Genomic DNA, 20,856 nt, shown 5'->3' with positions numbered 1-20,856 from the left:
AGGACCCACAGATGGCCTTTGCTGCCTTCAATCTAGAGCAGAGATTGATCTCTGAAATGAGACTTCACTAGTTTCATTTTACATCATAACTGTCTCAGTATTTCACCTACAACGTCAAAGCTTCTCATCTTTCTAGGGATTGAGTTTCATAAAACCTAGAAATGTATGTCTTGAAGTGACTGAGTCATATTTGCAAAAGTACAGATACAGTTTGGACACAGTTTGTGGTCAGCATGTGTGTGAAGAATATAACAAATCCATTTGTGTAAAAAGACACAGTTTAATGCAATATGATTGAGAAAAGCACAAGACTAGACATCCTGTTTGTCTTCTTCAGTTCATCCCATTGGACTTTTGCTGCTTAAGTCCCTTCAAGTTTCTGCTTTTTTGTTTTTCTTTGCCGACCTGCCTGAACTTGCCCTGTCCTTCGTATTTTTGCATCCCCAGATCTCTATCTCGTGCAGCCAAAAGAGATCTGGGGGTATTCCCATCAAAAAAAAAAAAAGGAAAGGAAAAGACATAATAAATCCTTTGTTAGTCCATAGGCTGAAATTGAACCAGAGTTTGAAATCCCTCTGGAAACATCATCTTGCACTGGAGGTTTTGGCTCATTTTGCACCAAATGATTATTTATAAAAGTTGTTTTGTTGCAGTTTGATCTTATTAAACCCTCATCTAACCTCCATCTGTTGTTTAAGTGACTACAAGTCATTGTGCGTTGCTCATCAGGTGTTTTGCATTGTCAGTTTGCCGGTAGGCTTATTTTACATATCAACTGTTGCTGTTGCTAATTGTCAACATTCAACTTGAAACCACTGCTAATGCGGAATGCTGCAAGATATGCTATCTTGAGTGAATCCGATGAAAAATATGTATGTACAGTAGTGTTTGACCTAAAACCATTTATGTGTACCATGTCCTTACATGACATTACTGAGAAACTGTCTTTATAAAAAAAAACAACTAACTCCCGCTGTGCTCTTATTACATAGCTGGTTGGAACCGGTGAGGGGATCAGTTACCGTTGGATTTAACAGTACTAAAAACACGTCCTGTCATGGGAAAGCAGAGAGAGGTGCTGCGTCCAAACTAAAGTAGCTGCTAAATATACCTACAAGTGGGCGAAAGGGTCAATTTATAATGGAATGAAAACACATTGAAGGCATAAATGCAACAAATACTCAAATCAGTGAGCTGGAGTTATTAAAAGTTGCTGATTTCTGTCATCACAATATTTCACTGTTTCACTGGCTTATTTTACTTTGTGGTTAACTTTCTCTTGTGGAAAAGATGAATGCTCCCACCATGATTACACTGACCGTTCTGCCCTTTTTCATATGTAATTCAGTATTTGGCTTCTAACATGAAAGTCTTCACACACCACACTTTCTAAGTTGGCTTGAAGGATTAAAACTGGGTACAAAATCAGAGTTTCGCCAAAGTCAACACTAATGACTCTTGTCAGGAGGAGAGTGAGTAATAGAGGTTCTACAACCCTCAAATTTCCAAGGAGAGAACATGGAATATTACGAGTTTATTTTTCTTCTTTTTCTCACAACCAGGATGGGTATGGATAACCAAAGCAAAGACATTTTTCACAAGTTTCTGGTCTTCATTTGTGGCCTCCTGTCCTGTGGACTAGACATCAAAAATATATTTAGGATTACTAAACAAGCATTTTATGCAGAATTCACTGCTTAAAGCAACTTTTTGTGGAAATAGGTTTATTTGCTGTCCTCCTAAGAGCCAGAAAAGTAGATGGATACCTAGCTGGGTGTTCACTTTGGGAGCTGAGATGTTAGCTTAGCATAATAAATGAGTGGGTGAGGAATGTTAGCAAACCTGCCTCAAATCATTTAATACACTTTTCTCAACTTCTCCTACAAACCATGATCTTGGATTTGGTCTTTTTTGATGTTTGACAAAGGTATGCTTACACATATCATCCACTACCATTCATTATACTAAGCTATCGGTCTCTGTGTGTCCCGGATCCATAATGCGAGCACAGTGCTAAGAACTGTCTGTATCTTCTTGTCTGGCTCTGGGGAAGATGTCAAACAAGCGTATTTCCCTTAGAGTTGGTAAAATGAACCAGTGTCATGGCCTTGCCCACCCACACTGCTCCTAGCAGGGGACAACTGCTGACCCTGACTGAGCTGTATTTAAAAAACTGAATTAATCTTGACTGGACTGGACTGAGGAGCCCTCAGTGGGCAGGAACAATCTGAAAACTTGGAGGGTGTAGGGGAATCTTATATAATATAACCAAATATTTTGTTTAGTCACTAATTTGCTGAAAGCTCTAGATATTTTTGTGTTGACTGGGATGTCTACAGACTTCCAGAAGTATGTGCTAATTCTGTCGTTTCAGAGAAAGTTGACCATTACTCTTGAGTATTACACTGCTCAGATGCACCAGGAGAGATACTGATGAGAGGACGCTTCAGTAAAAAAACTGTTTATTTTAATCTGACCAGCTTCTAGTGACCAAGCCCAGACCAAACCTAACCCGACGCCAGTTAGTTATGTAAGCTGAATCAGAGTTCTTTCAGGAAAATGGTTGCAAATGGCAATATTATGCATAAATTCAAAAACTACTTCTTAAATAAAGAATAAAATCTCACCCAAGCATAACCTTACAGTATTATCTTCACACTGGCTGCAACCACAAACTCTAGCTAAGAAACAGTTGAGATTACCCAGTTTTTTTGTAGCCAATGTGTTACATTCTTGCTTTGTCATGCAAATAAACAACAGCACTGAACAGGATGTAACACACTACATGCACACACGCACGCATCAATTTTACTGGCAACAGTCTCCACCAAGGTTATGGTCTCATTTTTATTTCTGAGTTTGTTGGACATAATCTCAAAGCATACAATAGCAGAGAAGTAGAGACAGTGTGGTTAACTCTGCGTTTTTGCTGATGATGTCTTTTTTTTTTTCTTTTTTTTTTTGCTCACTTAACCCGACCCATGAGATCCAGCGTGAACTGGGATGAGTCATCAACTCCATGTTGCGAGGCCATGAATTGTTGAGGTTTGGAGTGAGTCGATGGAAGATGAAACAGGAGCTCAAGAGGCAGATCGCTGCAGCAGTGAATGTAGATTTCCAAATTACATCAAATGGAAAAAGCAAATCATTTTATACACATTTTGCACATGTTTTGATGTGAAGATGCTAAATGCTTGCTAGTAACACAAAGAAAGCTAAAGCAGAGGATATGATCCAAGATCAACAAAGCTGGAAAAGGATAGTTATTTGCAGTAGACAATATTTTACATTACTGAATATAGTGTAAAATACTTCTTTTGAGTTGCTGAAAATACCTGGGAGGTGTAGTGTCTTTCCTGTTTGCATCTGTGTTCAATGTGACAAAAATTAAGAGAAACATCTTAAGGAAGTAGAGTGGTTAGAGTCATGTGGTCAAGATGTTTGGCAGATCATGTTCTTTCTCTCTCTAGTTCTCACAACTCTCTGTGAAGAATATTGTTAATGCATCTCAAATGCATTGCTTGTGTGCGTGCGTGTGTGTGTGTGTGTGTGTGTGTGTGTGTGTGTGTGTGTAACCTGCAACCACAGTGCCAGTGCACATGACCTTGCTGAGTTGCATGTGGAAAGCCCCCAAAGCAAAACTATGCACCACTGTCACCCAGCAGTTTTCTCCAGGTCACTGCTCTACTTAGCTATTAACCCAGCAACCAACCCCCCACACACACACACACACACACACACACACTGAATGGGAAAAACAGCACTACAAGACAACTTATTTCTATGTTTTTATTAATTTGTAGTACAAAATAGTATATTTAGCCATGACAACAGAGAAGCTCACTTGTATTTCTTCTTTGTGGCCCGAAACTACGGATACAATATTTAAACAACATGAGTTAGCTTCTATTACTATAATTGTTATTCTTATTTTTGTAAAGAGTTAGAACAAGTCAATAAGAAAATGCTCAGGCTGTTGTAGTTTGTTGACAGCAACTGGATGCTCCTTTTTATGTCAATAACCACTTTTTTTATTTTAATTTCTGATGTTAGAACACAGAACACACATGCAATATTTTTGCAGAGCAGCAATGCACACAATAGAATCCAAAGCAGGATGCAGCTTCAGTCCCCTTATTGGTTCTTATACCACATCCAGGATCAGCATCATGGCTGACCTGTAGGATTTACAGGATCATCTCAGCTAAAGTTAAGTATGTCAAATGTGAATCTAGTCATAGATGTACTCTCGTTTGGTTTGTGTACTTCTGCTTGTGAGAAAAGAACAAAAATCAGGGTAAACTAGTGCATGTTGTTATTGGATTAATACCTTTTAATTACTGTTATCTAAATGGAGCCAGTGGTGTTGTCATTCTGCAGAAATATTAAGTCTTCTGGCCTGTTTTCCATCCATTGCAGTTCATCATTTGTATAACTGTCACAGAAGTGTGTGTTCATGTGTGTAAGGTGTATGTATGAATCCATCCTCCATTCAGACTCACTCACTCTGAGTGTGTTAACCCTCCCAGTGTAGACCTTGTCTTGTGGCCTCTCTTAGGCCAGGTTTGTGGCCTAGTTTCTGTTACACCACCTAATACAGCTAGCATTTATTCGTTATCTGTACCTCTCGGGGTAAACTCATCGAAAAAAAATCTAATTTATTTTGTTGTTTAATCCCGTTGCCAGTGGAGATTATTTGTCTACTGTGTTGTGGTTTCTCTCTAAGCAAACTTTACATTTTAGATCTTTTATTATAAACAGTCAAAGTTTGCTCCGGCCCCTGGCAAATCCCATTTGGCTGGGACTCTCTGTGGAGAATGTTATCACGGATGGATCTGCTTCCCTTTACAAACCTGGTTCTGGCTCACTGGTACCAGGAACTGAAGTCAGAAAGAGCAAAATTGCACTATAATGTTTGTTCAGACACAGCGATGTGGTACGGGGGCGGAAGGAAGGACAAGGCAGTTTTTCTTTTTGCCAGCTTCTCGCCATTTCATGGTGTTGGAAGTTGTGGATTCAATTTTGCAAATAAGTGAATTTAGTTTGTCTTTTAAAAGTAAGGATGTGACATGTACAAGACACGACTGATATACGAGTCAGTCCAATGACACAAAGATATCTTGCTGCTACTAACAATTGTATTTATTGATGTGACTCATCAGCTATTTCTTTTGATAAATTGTGTTGTTGTCTGTCCTACAAAGAACAAGAATGTGACTTTTCTGATCGATGACGGAAACAGCAAATCAGACTCCCTGTTTAAACTTAAAAAACTGAAACTAGAGAGGGTTGTTGAAATTTTTGCTTCGAAAATGTATCAAAAAAACTGTTGGGGATCATTTTAACTACTCAGCTAATATCTAAGGATTGAATATATCGGCATTTGTTTATATTAACGTTGATCTTTGATTTAAAATACCTTACATTAGAACATGTCTTTGTTGCGTGTACTAAAAGGTTTTTTTTTTCACAATACTTTTAAACACTTGCCTCAAGAATATCATGTCCATCAGTGTCTTGTCAGATGTTGAGCTTTACCTCCTTACCCTCAAACTAAGAGTTTGTTATGTTAGATATTCTTCATTGTGAGGAGAAATAATGTTTAGCATATTTAGGAAGTCTTTTTCCACATGTGCACAGTTACTGGACAACACGCCCTTAACTGACCATCACAAACAAACACACACCCATAACTGACGCATGCAATGTTGCATATGGATTAGGTGTGTGTGTGTGTTTGTTTGTGTGTGTATGTGTGTGTGAGTGCAAGCAAACATAGAGAAACAGGTGTGAGCGATTTCCCCTCCACTGTTGAGTGAAACTGGTTGACAACAAGAAATTGGTCATATTGATGCTCTCATACTACGATATGCGTGTATTTCTAGAGAAAATAAGCTCCCAGGAGTTTCTGTAAATATGTCATTATTTATTCAAGAAAGAAATTTCCCAAAAGATTCACAGAATTCTCTCCTGACAAGCATGAAACATGATCATCAGTAAGTTGTTTTCAAACCTTGTGAGTCCGTCAAAGTACTTGAAAGTCAGCTGCACATGTACAAACAGAACACATAATCACGTGATCTGTTTTCTGTTTCTTGGAAAGCTGATTGTTTTATTCTGTTTCTGTGATATTGCAGTAGCATCTTAATTCTCGGCAGTGAGTACTTGTAATAAAATTTAGTCTTTGGATCATTAATCTTTAGTGTATAACAGAATAAAACAATTTACATTTGTCACTGGAGCATCATTTAGCATCTGAGGACCAGATAGATCTGCTAACCTCTCCTCAGCCAATCATTTGTTGGCCATCTTGGAAAAAAACATATCTCATTCCAGGAAGATTTAAAGGTTCTGTTCACGAAACTTCTTTTTTTTTTTTTTTTTTTGTCAGCGCTCCAATGCAATCTTTTTGTATGCAGTAATCTTTGTGGTACAAACAGTGTTAGAAAAACCATAAAGGTACATAACGTCCTAGAAACAATGGGCTGGATGAAGAGAATCCACAGACCGTGCCATCTGTAGTTTTCTTTGGGACAGTTTCTCTGCCAGAAGGCCGTCCCAAAGAAAACAGTTTGTGTTTTCAGCAGAAAAATAGCTCCAATAAAAACTGTTCGCTGAGGCCTGACGACTATCTTGAGTCACTGTTACATTTTGGTTGTGGAGAGACGCAACTGTTGAATTTTTCAACAAACAATTTGAATTTGAAAAGTGACAGTGGTTAACATTTCAAATCTTTTGCAAAAACTATTCAAGCTAAGAGATACCATGAGGATTTGCTTGGAAAATATTTTGTTAACCCCTTTCACACTTGACAAAAACCCACTAATACCGCCTAATGTGACATTCTCCTGACATAGGAAATGCTACAACCTAGATTTATCACCAGGTCAAAAGGCACGTGTAGTTCTTGGCTCCACATTCGGTCAGAGCTACATGGACATGACGCTTGGGTAGAAGTTTTTACCTTTGTTCAGACAGGATGCCTTCTCAAACGCATGTGTAACCTGCCCGCCACACCGCTGCTAAACCAGAAACATCAGGGCTAGACAGTGAGTGTAGCTGCTGTAGCAACAGTGTCATCAGTAATTGGTTAAATCAGAGAAATGATACAGGTTTTATTCAACTTTTCTTGGTCAAAGAAAAAGAATTAAAAAGTGTCTTGTGCCCCTGTGTGTGAAACCCATGTTACACAGAAGGATGTTTCAGCATATTGACTGTTTCCATTCTTACTTGATCTAATAGTTATAAAGATACTCAAACTTTTTTCATCATTCTTCATGAAATTAAGTGTGTGAAGAAAATATTTAGCATTTTTATTGTGATGTGATTGTGTTCTTAAAGCTCTTTGAGCAATTAACAGAAGCCTTGATTGCACAAGGATATTTTGAGGAAGACACCATCTAATTTTGCTTTATTATTAATTTCCACAATGTTTCAGTGGTTTTAGGTGTGCATAGGAAGGACTTTGTGAGTAAAAAACAGGGTTTTTAGTGTCAACCCCATAGTGGAAAATTGATGTACTGTGTCGAAGAGACTGGAATCATTCTTTTTTTGTGTAGCAACATCAGGCTAAATAATCCGAACTGCTATTTTTTGGAGGGATACATTTAATTATACAAACAATTATGAAACAAAAGTGCATTTTAGTAAATGAGAACAAAAATCAGAAATACATCAGAAACTCAAGCAAAAAATAATCCTTGGCAAACAAAAAAAACCACCTCTGTCAATAATTCCCAAATACAAGTGACTTGGTAAAAATAAAACAAGAAGCAGCAAGAATTCAGGCACATTAGATGTAAAGATGCTACCATTTTCCTCAGTTGACCTTGCTGATTGCTTATTTGTTGATGAGCATAATCACTAATTCATTAATGTAAAGGCTTCAATTCTGCGAATCCTGAGTGTGCTATCTTAACTTCTGCATAATTCGCCTATGTACCAGTATTTCTTAGAAGTAACAAAGAGGCCAGCGCCATGAACTGACGTATTTATTCATCACCAAATGCTACGACTGCTGTCTACTGCTGACAACTTCTGTCAGATTTCCTAGAACACGCTCATCACCATCACTGATGGTTACCACCCCACACTAGCAACTGGTGTTAGTTTTTGTGTGTGTGTGTGTGTGTGTGTGTGTGTGTGTGTGTGTGTGTGTGTGTGTGTGTGTGTGTGTTTCATTTCCACATCCTCTATTCTGCCACAGATAGAGTTGATTTGTGATCGCTATCAATTCTAGTAATCTCCTGAGTGCCTGTGTACCAGAAGGCAGTGTGTACACAGGTGGGGGCATGTTTTTAGAATATTTGAGTTGATCTGAAAGACATGAAGATAAATACTTTAAAACTTTAATTATAAGTATTTATGCAACTATACAAGCTTCTACAAAGAAGGAATTATTTTGACTCTGTAAACGTCACTCCTGGATTTAATTTAACAAAATTGTTGATTTCATAGATGTTGCAAATTGAAACTAAATAACCTGGACCACTAAGATGTAAGTTTGTCTCATATCTGGGACTATTTCTGTCCTCCCAACTCTGGAGGACCTCAGGGGTGTTAATCTGATCGATTTAAACAACAGGTGGCCGAGTGAAGCGTGCATGCTGATGAGAACAATGGCAGCTGCTTCATGTCAAACTAGTGGCTGTAGCTGCAACATAAACACGCTAAGAAGAGAACAGATCAAAAACATTCCTACAGTAGCCACATCCCAACAGATTGTAAAAGTCACACTGAGACAGTGACCACGTTTACACGGACAGCAATAACCCAGCTATTGACTTAACTGTGGATATATTTCAGTTAGGGTGTTTCCACGTGTAGCCTCTAAGATCTTCTTCTGTTTACATGCTACTGGGCTGAAGACACCCTCGCCCTTTGCTGCTGAAAAGACTTTCACTTCTCTGTTGTGTTGTTATTATGGTATATATAGAGTGTTTCTCAATTATAACACAAAATACTGAACCGCAAATCAATTTTGCAACAATTCCTAAAGGCTGCAGTTATGCTATCAAACAGTTTGACTGCCTTATTTGTTGAAAATGCTGTAAAACAGCTTGGAGGACTTAGAAGTGCGATTATAAAGTTTATACTTAAAACACACTTCAATAATGTGACTAAGATCATATAATATGATTATTTTTTTAAATAACTGACCATAGTCAGATCGAGGTAATCAGAAACTGATGTTTAAATTGTGCTGTTGTATTCACAGCAATGTTTTTATTGATTTGACATCAGAATATTGCCGTTCAAGTTATCCATCCATCCATCCATTCTCTATATCGCTTATCTATTACAGGTTGTGGGGGTGGGGGCTGGAGCCTATCCCAGCAGCCTTCGGGCGAGAGGCGGGGTTCACCCTTTCACCCTGGACAGGTCACCAGTCCATCACAGGGCCAACACATAGAGACAGACAACCATTCACACTCACAGTCACACCTACGGTCAATGTAGAGTATCAATCAGCCTCGTCCCCTCTTGATGTCTTTGGACTGTGGGAGGAAGCTGGAGTACCAGAGAGAACCCACGCAGGAACAGGGAGAACATGCAGACTCCACTCAGAAAGATCCCGTGTCAAACAGTGTGCTGACCACTGCACCACCGTGCCGCCCCCATTCAAGTTATTGCAGTCATATTTTTTCTAATGTCAACATGTGTTTAAAAAGACAGTCTATTTCTTGATGTTTCCAGACAATTTCAAACCACTCTGCCAGACCAAGAATCTGCATATTAGAAAACAGCTCACTGATAAAAGGTCAAAACTTTCAAAAAAGGAGTAAATGGTGTATTTGTTGCAGTGTATTTAGTATCAGTTTTATGAGAAGTCATCAGCCTTGTTCTCAAAAATCTAGAAGGAGAAGGATCAACGGCAAGAGGAAGCACAGACAGATGTGTTGATTACAACTATTAAGGTCAAGGTCCCCTTTGCTGCACAAAGCCCCGCCAGTATGTGTCTTTAAAATGATGGTATGCACACACACTTTTCTGATATCTCCCGAGAGACTGTTTTGTTAACCCTTAGAGGTCTCAGGGTCAGGCCATCATGCACACACGCACACATGCATCCTGGAAAGTGTTGGCCACAGTGACCCTCGGAGGGATAGTGGAATGTTGAATCAGTTGCTGCAGCAATGGCCTTGAGAAAAGGATCCTGGGAATATCATTTTGGACTCCTTAACATCCTGTGTGTCACCCGCGTGTGGGCGTGTGCGCTCAAAGTGTTTATAGCTGTGTGGGTGAGAGGTTGCATGGTTGCATCTGTCACTGTACTTTCATCCACCATTGCTGCCTGGGTGGGTTTGTACAAGTCGAACGCAGTTTTCTGTTGGTTTGAATTGTGATATAATATAGTAAGGCAATATTGACCAACCTCCCTAATGCACGATATTAGTTGACTATCGCTGATGTAGTAGTGAAAGTTGACTCAACCAGAAAAATAACTAAGAGTGAAAAGTCATCGCAGGGTCACATTAGAATTAGCATGAATAGACCTGGATGTTTTAAATAGACGATCAGTTAAATGCTGCTTGACATAGTTTGTGTCAGTAAATATAAAAGAATAGAATAAAACAGAATAGAATCTGCTCTTTGTCACTGCATGGAAAGAACAGTCCCATTCAGTAGAATTATAAAAATCTGGTCGGCTTATAGAAATATACTGCATATCCATTGCTGTGTCCTTATAGAAATAGTTGTGCAACATTAAATAGTTGAGATATAGCTTCCTGACCATCAAGAAACTTATTGTGCAGTGAAGTAATGAATAAGTAAATGATTAAAGCGCAGTGACTGAAAGAATAAATAAGAAAATACCTAATAAACAGTTGCCAACACTGCAGTGAACGAGGGGAGACGTGGTCCTACAATGAATGATGAGTTATGGAAACATAAAACATTGAGCAGCAGCGAGGTCAATATTGCTCGTGTAGTACTGTAAACAGCAGTAGTACAATTAGCTTCCTGTGAGTCATCCGGCAGTTTTCAAATATCATCAACTTTCAAATACAGTACAACTGACTTTTTTTCAATTTATGCAAAATTTTGTGTCCTTTGAACTAATAACTTTATCAATATTCTTCGAGATATATCTCTCCACACTCCATTTATTTGCATGTCCTTCTACATTCACTTTCTGATTGTAGCCTGCTTCACAACCTCCTAGTAGCGATTCCTGAACCGTGGTATCACTTGCAGTGCTTTCACAGCTGCAGGATAAGGAGCAGTTGAATCGGAGGAGCTTTTTACTTCGAGTTTTGTGGCTGCTGTTCCAGGGAGCTGTTAACACAAAGAGGATCAGAAATTTAAGGCAGTAATGAAAAGATCCCCTCGGGGTTTAAGTGTAAATTTACACTCATTATGCTCAATTGCTGTGGCTGGATCCGTCTGATTAATATATTTATCTTTCTCCCCTGTAGCATTTAGAGGTGGATGTTGGCAGGTTGTTAAAGTAGCGTTTATTCTTTGTTGTCTCTATTGTGGCAGATTAGGTCTCCTGTCTAATTACTCCTCCTCAGTTCTGTCAATTACACCACTCAGTGTGTTTGTTTTAGGAAATAATTATTTAGGATTTTGCTGCTAATTAGCAAAAGAGAAGGGTAAAGGCCTGGTCAGTGAGTTAACTGAGTATTTTCATGGAAGTATTACAGATTACAATCTGCTGAGAGCTTGAACTTGCTCCCCTGGTGAAGTCAATTCAAAGCAATCAGATCTGTTGTTGCTCAACCAGACATCTGCTGCTTGTTTTTTTCATTTTTTTTCTCTCTTCTTCTCCTTCTTCTTCTTCTTTTTCACTCCACAGACACATATGGTTCCTCAAAGATGCTCTTAGTCAGAGACTCATTCACATTCTCACAATAAATTCCTTTCAATGAGTCACACTCGGCTCATACGCTCAACACACAAACACAAAGAGCAGCGGATCTCATTAGCAGCTGCACCTGTGAAGTTGAAATAAGTCACATCATTTATCTCTGTTTCAGTTTTTGGCAATAAATGTTTAGTCACCGGTGCTGTTCCGTTTATTTTGGATCTTAGAAATGACACATCAGTCAGGGTTTTGTATTGTTCACAGTTGAAACTATCGTGACCGGTACATGATGGTAGGTTTTTGTTTGGGGTTTTTTCTATCTATCTGTCCATCTATCTGTCTATCTGTCTGTCTATCTATCTATCTATCTATCTATCTATCTATCTAGCTAGCTAGCTAGCTAGCTAACTGTCTGTCTATCTATCTATCTAGCTAGGTAGCTAGCTAACTATCTATCTCTGCAACATATTTCTAGGAGGTTTACCCGCATGTTAGCATTGTCATGAGCTCCCCTCAACAAAGCCAGTGGAACTGTTACACTGGATTTTCGATCAATGCAGGAAAAAAAAACTCACAGAAAAGTTAATGAGACAATTACATTTTGCTCAACAAGATAAATGAAGACCACTTTTGAAGAGTAAATACAGCTACTAGAAGTTATAGTCAGAAGAACAAAAAGTAACAAAACACTCTCGCTAGTGTGAACCACAGACCTTACTTCAGGCATTCAACCGTAAACCTTGGAGTTTGAGATGAAGGAAGTGGACATTTAACAGTGCTAACTTATTCTCTGGTTTTTGGGCTCATTCCTATGCCTCTCTATTACAAAAATTTAAATTGAGTTTTATAAAATAAGCCCCCTCTCCAGGGGTTCATACCCATAACAGAGACCTGATATCATCAGGTAATAAACTGAACATGAAGTCAAGCTTTTGAGGTTTCCGAGGCAAAGAATAAGCCATCTTAATTTGTTTTAACCAGATATTCAATTCACAGTCACCTCTACGCATCTCAGAGTAATATCATAGAAAGAGAAATGTTTTGATACTCTGAATCTGCTTCCTTCCTGTTTTTGACAGTTGGAGGTAAATGTGGGCGATTTAACCTGGATCTGAGGAAGCAGAAGCACATTTTCTCTGAACATCTTGGATTAAAATTCAGATGTTGGCGCGAGTTCGCTTCTCGTCAGTTCCTCATTGCCTGAGTCAGATCTGACTGACTGAGTCATATATCCCTCTCATCTCTGCGTCACTGTGCTCTCGCTTGATAATATTAGACACTGTGGTTAAAACAGACAGTGTTTGGAGTGACAGCGTCCATTCACAAAACTGGCGATCTAAGGAAACCGGGTGGGTGATTGAGTGGGGTGGGGGTTAATCTATTCTTTTGATGTGTGTGATTTGATGTGTGTGTCGGATTAACATAGACATTCCTCAGGCTCACACACTGTCATGTAGACTCAAACTCATCCGGTGCACAAAAGCCCTGGAATCTGTCGTTTCTGCCGCTCCTCTGCTCTCCATCCCTCCCTCACTCCCACCCAACGCTGTGTCTTTCACTGTCTCGTCTGTTTCCTTTTTACCCCTTTTGTTCTCTCGTGCTACTCGCCCCTCAATGTTTTCTGGCCTGCTCTCTTGCATCTGTTGTACCGTAAGGTTTTGATGTTCCAGCTTGTAGATTGTGCACTCTGTTTGAATTGAAGAGGGTTCGAACTAGCAATTAATTCCCTCTGATTGCACATTGACTCTCTAAAATAACTGATTACATCCTCGTAATAGTGCCATGTCAGAGGATAGCTGTGGTTGTTGGATTGAAAATATTCTCAAGCACACTGTATCATCACATCATCAGGGTTCTAATTTAATTTCTTATTTCCTCATATAGGGTACAGAGTGTGATATGACATTGAATACTTGGAACGCAGCAATCAGAATTAGAGCTGAAACTATTAATTGCTCAGCTAACTGTCCAATGACTGCAAACTGTTTAGAGAATATATTAATTGTTTGAGTCAGTTACAAAGTAAAAAAAAGTCAAACATTCTCAGGTTTTAGCCGCTCAAACTCATCAGTTGCAGCTCTAATAGAAATAATATAATCTGAGTGCCTTTATTGCATATTTGCGAGATGACAGGAAATTAGGGGAAGAGAGAATATTGGGTCAGCATGCAGTAAAGATCCTTAGTTGAACCCAGACTGGAGATTTTAGGTGTTTAAAGGTGGCGACCCAAACATCTCACGAGAGCGAAGTGCTCACCGCTGTAATATTGTGATCACTGTTGCCTCACACGGTTGCTAGTACCTTATCTCTAAGTCGCTGAATTACTTCGAACTGATCAATGGTACAAATTTCACTTGTAAACAACACAGCCCACCGAGGGCGAAATTCCCCTGAATTTGTGACAAGTGACAAGGATGTTGAGGTTTGATGGGCAAGCACTTATTTTCGTAACTGTTCAATGTTGATAAATATGTTGAGGCCTCTGCACACTTCCTCATAAATACAAAAATGGGTTTAGATTCAGTGTTTCATATGAAAATGCATTGCATATGTCCACGACGGACCAAAGTATTGAGGGCCTTAGGGTTGTTTTCAATGTGGGATCAAGACAAGTTGCTAAAATATTGTTTTTCGTCTTTCTAAGAAGAGTTTTTATAGAATTTTACAATCAGAAAAAAACCTACGGTGCAGTACAGTAAGACCAGTATTAATAATATGTAGTGCTCGTACTGATGTTTTTTTGTTTGTGTAGGTTTTGTTTTGTTTTTTATACATTTATTGCCACTTTTTTGGCCACAAAAACAAAGAAATATTCATTACAAGAGAATAAAAACAGGTTTGAAAGTCTTCCAGGGCTTCATCATGCTATCTTCGATTGGCCACAAATTCAGTCATACAGATTTATGAAATAACCCTTTTATGTGTCGTCTTTGGCTGGTAGGTTGATTGCAGTGTAATCAAATATCATATAAGTCTCCCTAAGTCAAACTAAAACTTGTAAAGATCTGCAAGTTACAATTGAAATTGGATTTAAGAAGCCGTAACTCAGAAATGCCCAGAATGAAACATAATCAGCTTATCATGTATAAAACTGAATTTACAGAGAGGGCAAAGGTCCCTCCCTGAAACTGGTCTTGTGATTATGATGTGGAAGATTAATTTTATTGGCTGTTGTAGAAAGAGACTTCAGGAATGACAGTATTTATTTGACAAGATCCAGTCGAAGGTTTGTTTTAGTTGTCTGAAGCTGAGGCGGCTTTTTAATATGGAGATTTTTGTTTAAGCGAGACTCATAGGAGATTCTTGGCAGCTGAGACGGAGTACACGGTACTGAAATGTTATCTTTTTGGGTCAGTAGAAATGAACAACCTGATTTGTCACGTGGCTCATCTGGATGTTGTTGTTCTATAGTTCGCTCGGGCCCTTAAATAGTCTTCAGTCGAGTGCCACTTGGACGCCAGATCAGTCGATCCTTCCTCAATAAACACTTTCAAAGTCCATGAAACAATTTGAAATCCTACATTGTCAGCTTGCTTGTAGTCTTAATCTTTTCCTGTTTCTTTGCTGCATTTCTTGGCACATTATAGCCACTTGTTGTAAAAATAAAAAAAATAAAATAAAAAAGGATCTTCGTATAAAAATGATTTCTCCATAACACTACTAGAGGTTATAACCCTGTAATTAAAAATTTTGATTTCTCGTTCACAATTTGATGTAATATTCAACTAACCATGTAAAATCCAAAGATGTTTATTTAACAGTGGAAAATAAGCAAATTCTCACATTTAAGGCACTTGAGCCAGATAGTGTTTGACATTTTAAGCCAAAGCTACGTGCAGTTTGACTACATCCCAGGACCTTTGTCCCACCCATCCTCTCCCTCACTGTCTGGACGTCCTAATACATGCAAGATCCTGGAAAGTAAAACATAGCTGATGTTGATATTGCAGAGGACTGTTGATGATTATCATGGTCTGTTTTGTCTCATGCTTTAAGTGTCATACACATGCACTCAGAGACGGCGGCACCTACGAATCAAACACCCGTTTTAATCGCTCAATAAATAGTTCTGACTTTAGTCTGCACGTTTCCATCAGCTGTCACCCGGTTTTGCTTTCAGAGGTGACGTCTGACCCAGCATGCCACAGGCCTGCACACATGGCTGACCGAGTCATCCATGCGTGTGCGTGTGTTTACGCCGGCGGTTCTGTTCGCGCTCATTTGTATCCGTTAGAGACATGTGATTAGTGGGAGTGTACACGTGTGTGTGTGTGCGTGCGTGCGTGCGTGCGTGCGTGCGTGCGTGCGTGTGTGTGTGTGTGTGTGTGTGTGTGTGTGTGTGTGTGTGTGTGTGTGTCTCTACTGTTGAATCGTCTTTCCAGCTGGGCTCCACATTTACCTGCATGGGACAGTCTCACCATTTGCATCCCCCAAATGATGTTTTTCTGGAAGCTGAAAGGGTGTCATGTCTTGCCTCGTACGTGCAGTCAGTTCATGCAGTGAGATGCGGTTGAAAGAGCCACCAGGAAGCCCCTCCTATCTCATTTAACATTCTTCAAATACACACTTGATCCTGGCTGGGTCAAGCTTGGAGCTTTGCCATGAGAGCTCCCATTGTGCTTCGCCTCAATCTTTTAAATGTTTCACCAAGGTAGGCTTCAGTTTCTACCACGGAGCGAGGTGGGGGGGTGGGTGCTCACCCTCACACATGCATATGTACAAGGTACATGTACAAAGATGCGCACATGCATAGAGGCAGGCATTCTTTCATTCATGCACATTCTCTAAGATTAACACATAAGATGAGGCATGTGGTTCCACTTCATGTAAACATGTCCTACCATAGATTGTCAACTGGCCACATCTGAGTCTCTCTCTGTCTGTCCGTTCTTTGATAAACTAGAACCCAGTGGGCTGCTCCACTCTGTGCAACATCAATGGGGAGCTTCAGGGTTCTGCCCTGCATTCTGTAAAAGTTCTTCATAAAGAGAGCATAGACAGAGGAACCTCAGGTTTGTCAGGTCACCCACAGGGCGAGACAGGAGGGGTTCAGGTATTTATGTCACCCGCATTTAGGAAGCACTCCAATATAGAACATACGCAATTCATGAAATATTCTTTCACTCTATATGGCTTCTTTTGTTCCCCTCAGTTTTGTCTGCCAGACAGGAAGCAAATCCTGATGGCTATTTGTAATATGCTGCTTTGACATCTGTTGTGCGCTCTGGTAACTGGCAGTCAGCTAGACTAGCGAAGACTTGAATGTTACAAGAGAACACAGTAGACACCAGGAGTAAGGACTAAGTACTCAAAATCTCTTTAATCTCTTTTCAAAGCAACAACTTCAGAGACCACACAGACCAGCAGCATGTGGGAACATGTTGTCCTCTCCTGCTTTTATCTCATTCATGGTCAGCCACACTAAACTGAACTTAAAGGAACCGACTGAAAACTTGTTTAATCATATTTTAAATGGAGAGGTAATCATGAATGATTTTATCGGGAAGGTTCAGATGATTATGTGTTTTGCCTTTCAAATACTTGCTAATTGGTGTCTTGAGCTCCTGCAGACTTTTTCTTTTTCTGCTGTTGTATCACCTTGATGTGCTCTAGAATGCAGAGAGGGACAGCCACATATATTTAGCCAGAAGCTAACAGCTACCAACTAACACCTACTAGCAAACAACAGTAAAACCCTCCAAAAATGTCACTTTATAAACTCTCAAAGGCATCATCAGGTATAATCCACATCTTCTTTATCCAGCAAGTTGTTCAATAATCTACAAACACTCACGCATGTTAATGCTGAACAGGAAGTATTATAGTTTGTTTTAAGCCCCCAGTCAAAGTGTGTGGGGGTAATTGAGCACACAGCTGAATTAAGAAGACAGATTATTCTGGATAATGAGTTTGAGAGTTTATTAACGTTTGTGGAGCTGTTTGCTGTTCGTAGTCAGGCTCCATTAGCTTCAAGCTAAATACACTTGTCTGACTCTTTCTGCATTCTGGAGGCACAGAGTAATGCAGGAGGTACAAAATGATATTAAAACACCCTTTTGTGTGAGTATTACTGAAATGCCTGCATCTGATATCTTAGTTTCAGTTTGGATTTTCCTTTTTCTGTTTCTGTTTAGCCCTTCTGTTTCACATGGCGTGAGTAATGTCTGACCGTCGTGATGTCATTGTGGTTGTATTTTTCAGGCCTCCAGTCCCAAGCTGACGACTCATTGCTCAGACATCCAAGAGGTCCGTCGTTGCAACCGACTGGAGATGCCTGACAACTTAAACACTTTCGTTTTAAAGGTATGTGCGTATGTTGGTATGAATAGAAATGACATTCTCCCCTCGGGACTCATTGAAATGTCTGAACACAGACAGAAGAGCTACATTATAGAAAGTTGTTGTGTTTTTTTTTTCTTTTTCTTTTTCTTTTTGCTATGCCTAGATCCTCTACCCTCACGAAGAGACAGCAACACAATCTTTGGAGACTGTTAGTGTTAATGTACATGGTGTTTGTCAGACTTGAAGTGATACTTCACCCAACTCTGAGGAAGTTGGTTTGAATCCTGGCAGCAGCTTCAGTGACAGTCACCTGCTCCAAAAGAACTGCTTTCAAACCTCCCTCTTCTCCATGCATGTGCTTCAGTGTGGATAAAATGGTAATAGTAATTGTATCGGAGGAAATAAAGATTGTGATGAATCTCTTTTTGGAGGATTTAACAGTTTAGACGAACATCTTTCACACCAGAAAAGTAAATAATGCTAATAATGTTTGACCCTTAAACACTTAAACTTTGGCAAATTAAAGCTCAAATTGTTCAACTTTTTTAATGTGTCAAATTATTCCGATTTTTTTTTTTTTTTGCAGAACACATGATACAGTGAAACCCTCCGTATGTCTTGTTTGTGGTAAGGAGGTCAGCATCACAACATATAATTTGTTGTAACTTGTGTGTGTGTGCAGGTTAATCGAGGGAGTCTGATATTTGAGACGGACAACGACCAGCAGGTCAGCTCCTGGACTACGGAGATAAAAGAATGTATCAGCAACAGGTACCAAACAACAACACGCTCACATTAGTACAGCGAATTGTTCTCTAACTTCGATTTTTCGGAAATTTAATGACCGAAACACACACGCACGCACACTCATTAGCCAGCTAATTAGATCCAAATATCCCAATACCATGTTGGTTTCTTGAGATTTGGAGGAGAAATATTTAGCACATGGATTTTGGCTGGCTCCTCTGTTAGTGGGCGTCCTCAGTGTTTACTTGCGCTGACTTATGTGTTTGCAAATTCAAATACCGTCACAGTCCGTGTGTAATGTGGACAAATATTTGTGTGTGTGCGCGCGCATGCGACACCATACCTGTTGAGCTATTTTTTTACGAGTGATTTTATCCGTGCATCCGTTTTCGTTCAGCCTGGACACTCTGGAGCATAGTTGAGCTTTGATCTATTTGAAATATGTCTGGTAAGAACGATTCGTCAACATAATCTCTTAAGTGATTATTTACGCTAAATGTTTAGGAGGTTATGGCGTTTGGAGCAATCTTGAGACTTTTGTAATGAGGTTTTCAAAAGCACCCAGTTTTGTTTATACTTGTAATCTAAGCTGTGGTACGGACTAACCAGATTTCTCATCTTGGTTGCATGCATGAAATGTGGATTATGTACAAATTTAAAACAGTTTGATGAGAAATTTGCAAAGAAATTCCAAAATGAGACTGCATTAGAATTTTTTAAGAGTCGACGTGGTACAAAAACAAATTTATTAGCTAAAAGACCACAAAAAACTTTTGAAGTGCAGCTTGTCAGTGTCTTGAGTGAGAGGAAGTGTGGGGGAGGACTGAGACTCAGGACCTGATTTCTGCAGATGTCTGGAATCTACACTCGTACACACAAACACACACGTGTTCATCGGTGAATTGAGGTCAGAGTTTGGCCTTGAATTCAGACACACCACAAGACGTCGTATTATTTTATCGCTCTTGTCTTGTGCTACAGGCACCTACTAAACTGCATGTGGGACAGAATTGAATAAAAAAGGGCATTTATACATCTAACGACTACCAACTCTGAAAACACACATCTGTACAGAGTTAGAACACCTAAATTCCATAGCAGAACCAAGGCTACACTTCTACTCCTAATCTAATCATTCTTCTCACTTTAAAAGATATTTTTTTCAATGTCCATTGAAAACCAGTTAAAATGACCATGGTTTGATTTTTGTTGGGATTTGCATCAAATAAAGATGTTTTCTTAAGTCAGTACGTAAGTGGAACGTGTCTGCAGCACCGCTGTATTTAAATGTATTTATTTAGGACTCATAATCAACACTTATCCTGCCTTTCCACTGCAGGTATAGTTTCACTTTGTAAAGGTAATTTGCACTTTTACAGATTCAAATTCATTCCATGTCATGTGTTTATCATGAATCCTGTAAGTGTTGGGTGCATTTTACATTTGTGAATCAAATTCTCATTCAGTTGTTGTTGTTTTTTTAATAATAATCAATATTAACTTAATTGTTTTTTTGTAGTATCAATGTATTTTTAATAGATCAGTGTTTAAGGTGTTTATGATCTCAACACTGCTGTTGCAATTCACGACCAAAAACAAAATGTATGAATTATTATGTACACATTTTTATTATTTATTATTATCCTTTTAGCCCTTAATTTAGTCTTCACAACAGGATGCAGAGCCTGATGGTTTTATGCAACATATATATAGTACCTCTTGTAACATTCAAGTGCGAATTGTACACACTATTTTACCACAAAAAGTACGTACTTTTTAATACCATGTTGCCCATCTGTGGTTGAATATATCGAAGTCAGTTTTTTTGAAATGGTTGGTCAGTGTTAGAAATAAACAAAACCAAAAACAGGACTCAGCATGTGTTTGTGCATTCTTGGCTCTATTAAGTATTTCCGGCAGCAGGAATAATGATGCCCTGCTCCTGCTAATGAATTAACGGAGCCGTTAGTTTTTGGACAAAAAGAAACTGAGATCACTGTCAAAGAGGGTCAGAA

General features: G+C 39.2%; 1 protein-coding gene across 1 annotated transcript in view; it reads left to right on the top strand.

The window, feature by feature from the left end:
• The window catches only part of sh2b3 (SH2B adaptor protein 3), a 54,818-nt gene that overhangs the window by 26,377 nt on the left and 7,585 nt on the right, over positions 1 to 20,856 (top strand). Inside the window, exons 3-4 of the mRNA XM_086206468.1 lie at positions 18,014 to 18,115; positions 18,777 to 18,865. Coding sequence (XP_086062594.1) covers positions 18,014 to 18,115; positions 18,777 to 18,865 — 191 coding nt within the window. The remainder of the gene's footprint in view (positions 1 to 18,013; positions 18,116 to 18,776; positions 18,866 to 20,856) is intronic.

This window comes from Aulostomus chinensis, chromosome 6, assembly GCF_037954235.1.
Source record: "Aulostomus chinensis isolate RoL2024-O1b breed Wild chromosome 6, RoL_Achi_v1.0, whole genome shotgun sequence".
Taxonomy (NCBI): Eukaryota; Metazoa; Chordata; class Actinopteri; order Syngnathiformes; family Aulostomidae; genus Aulostomus; species Aulostomus chinensis.
Note: the sequence above shows the minus strand (reverse complement) of the source record. Positions and strands in the feature narration are given on the sequence as shown.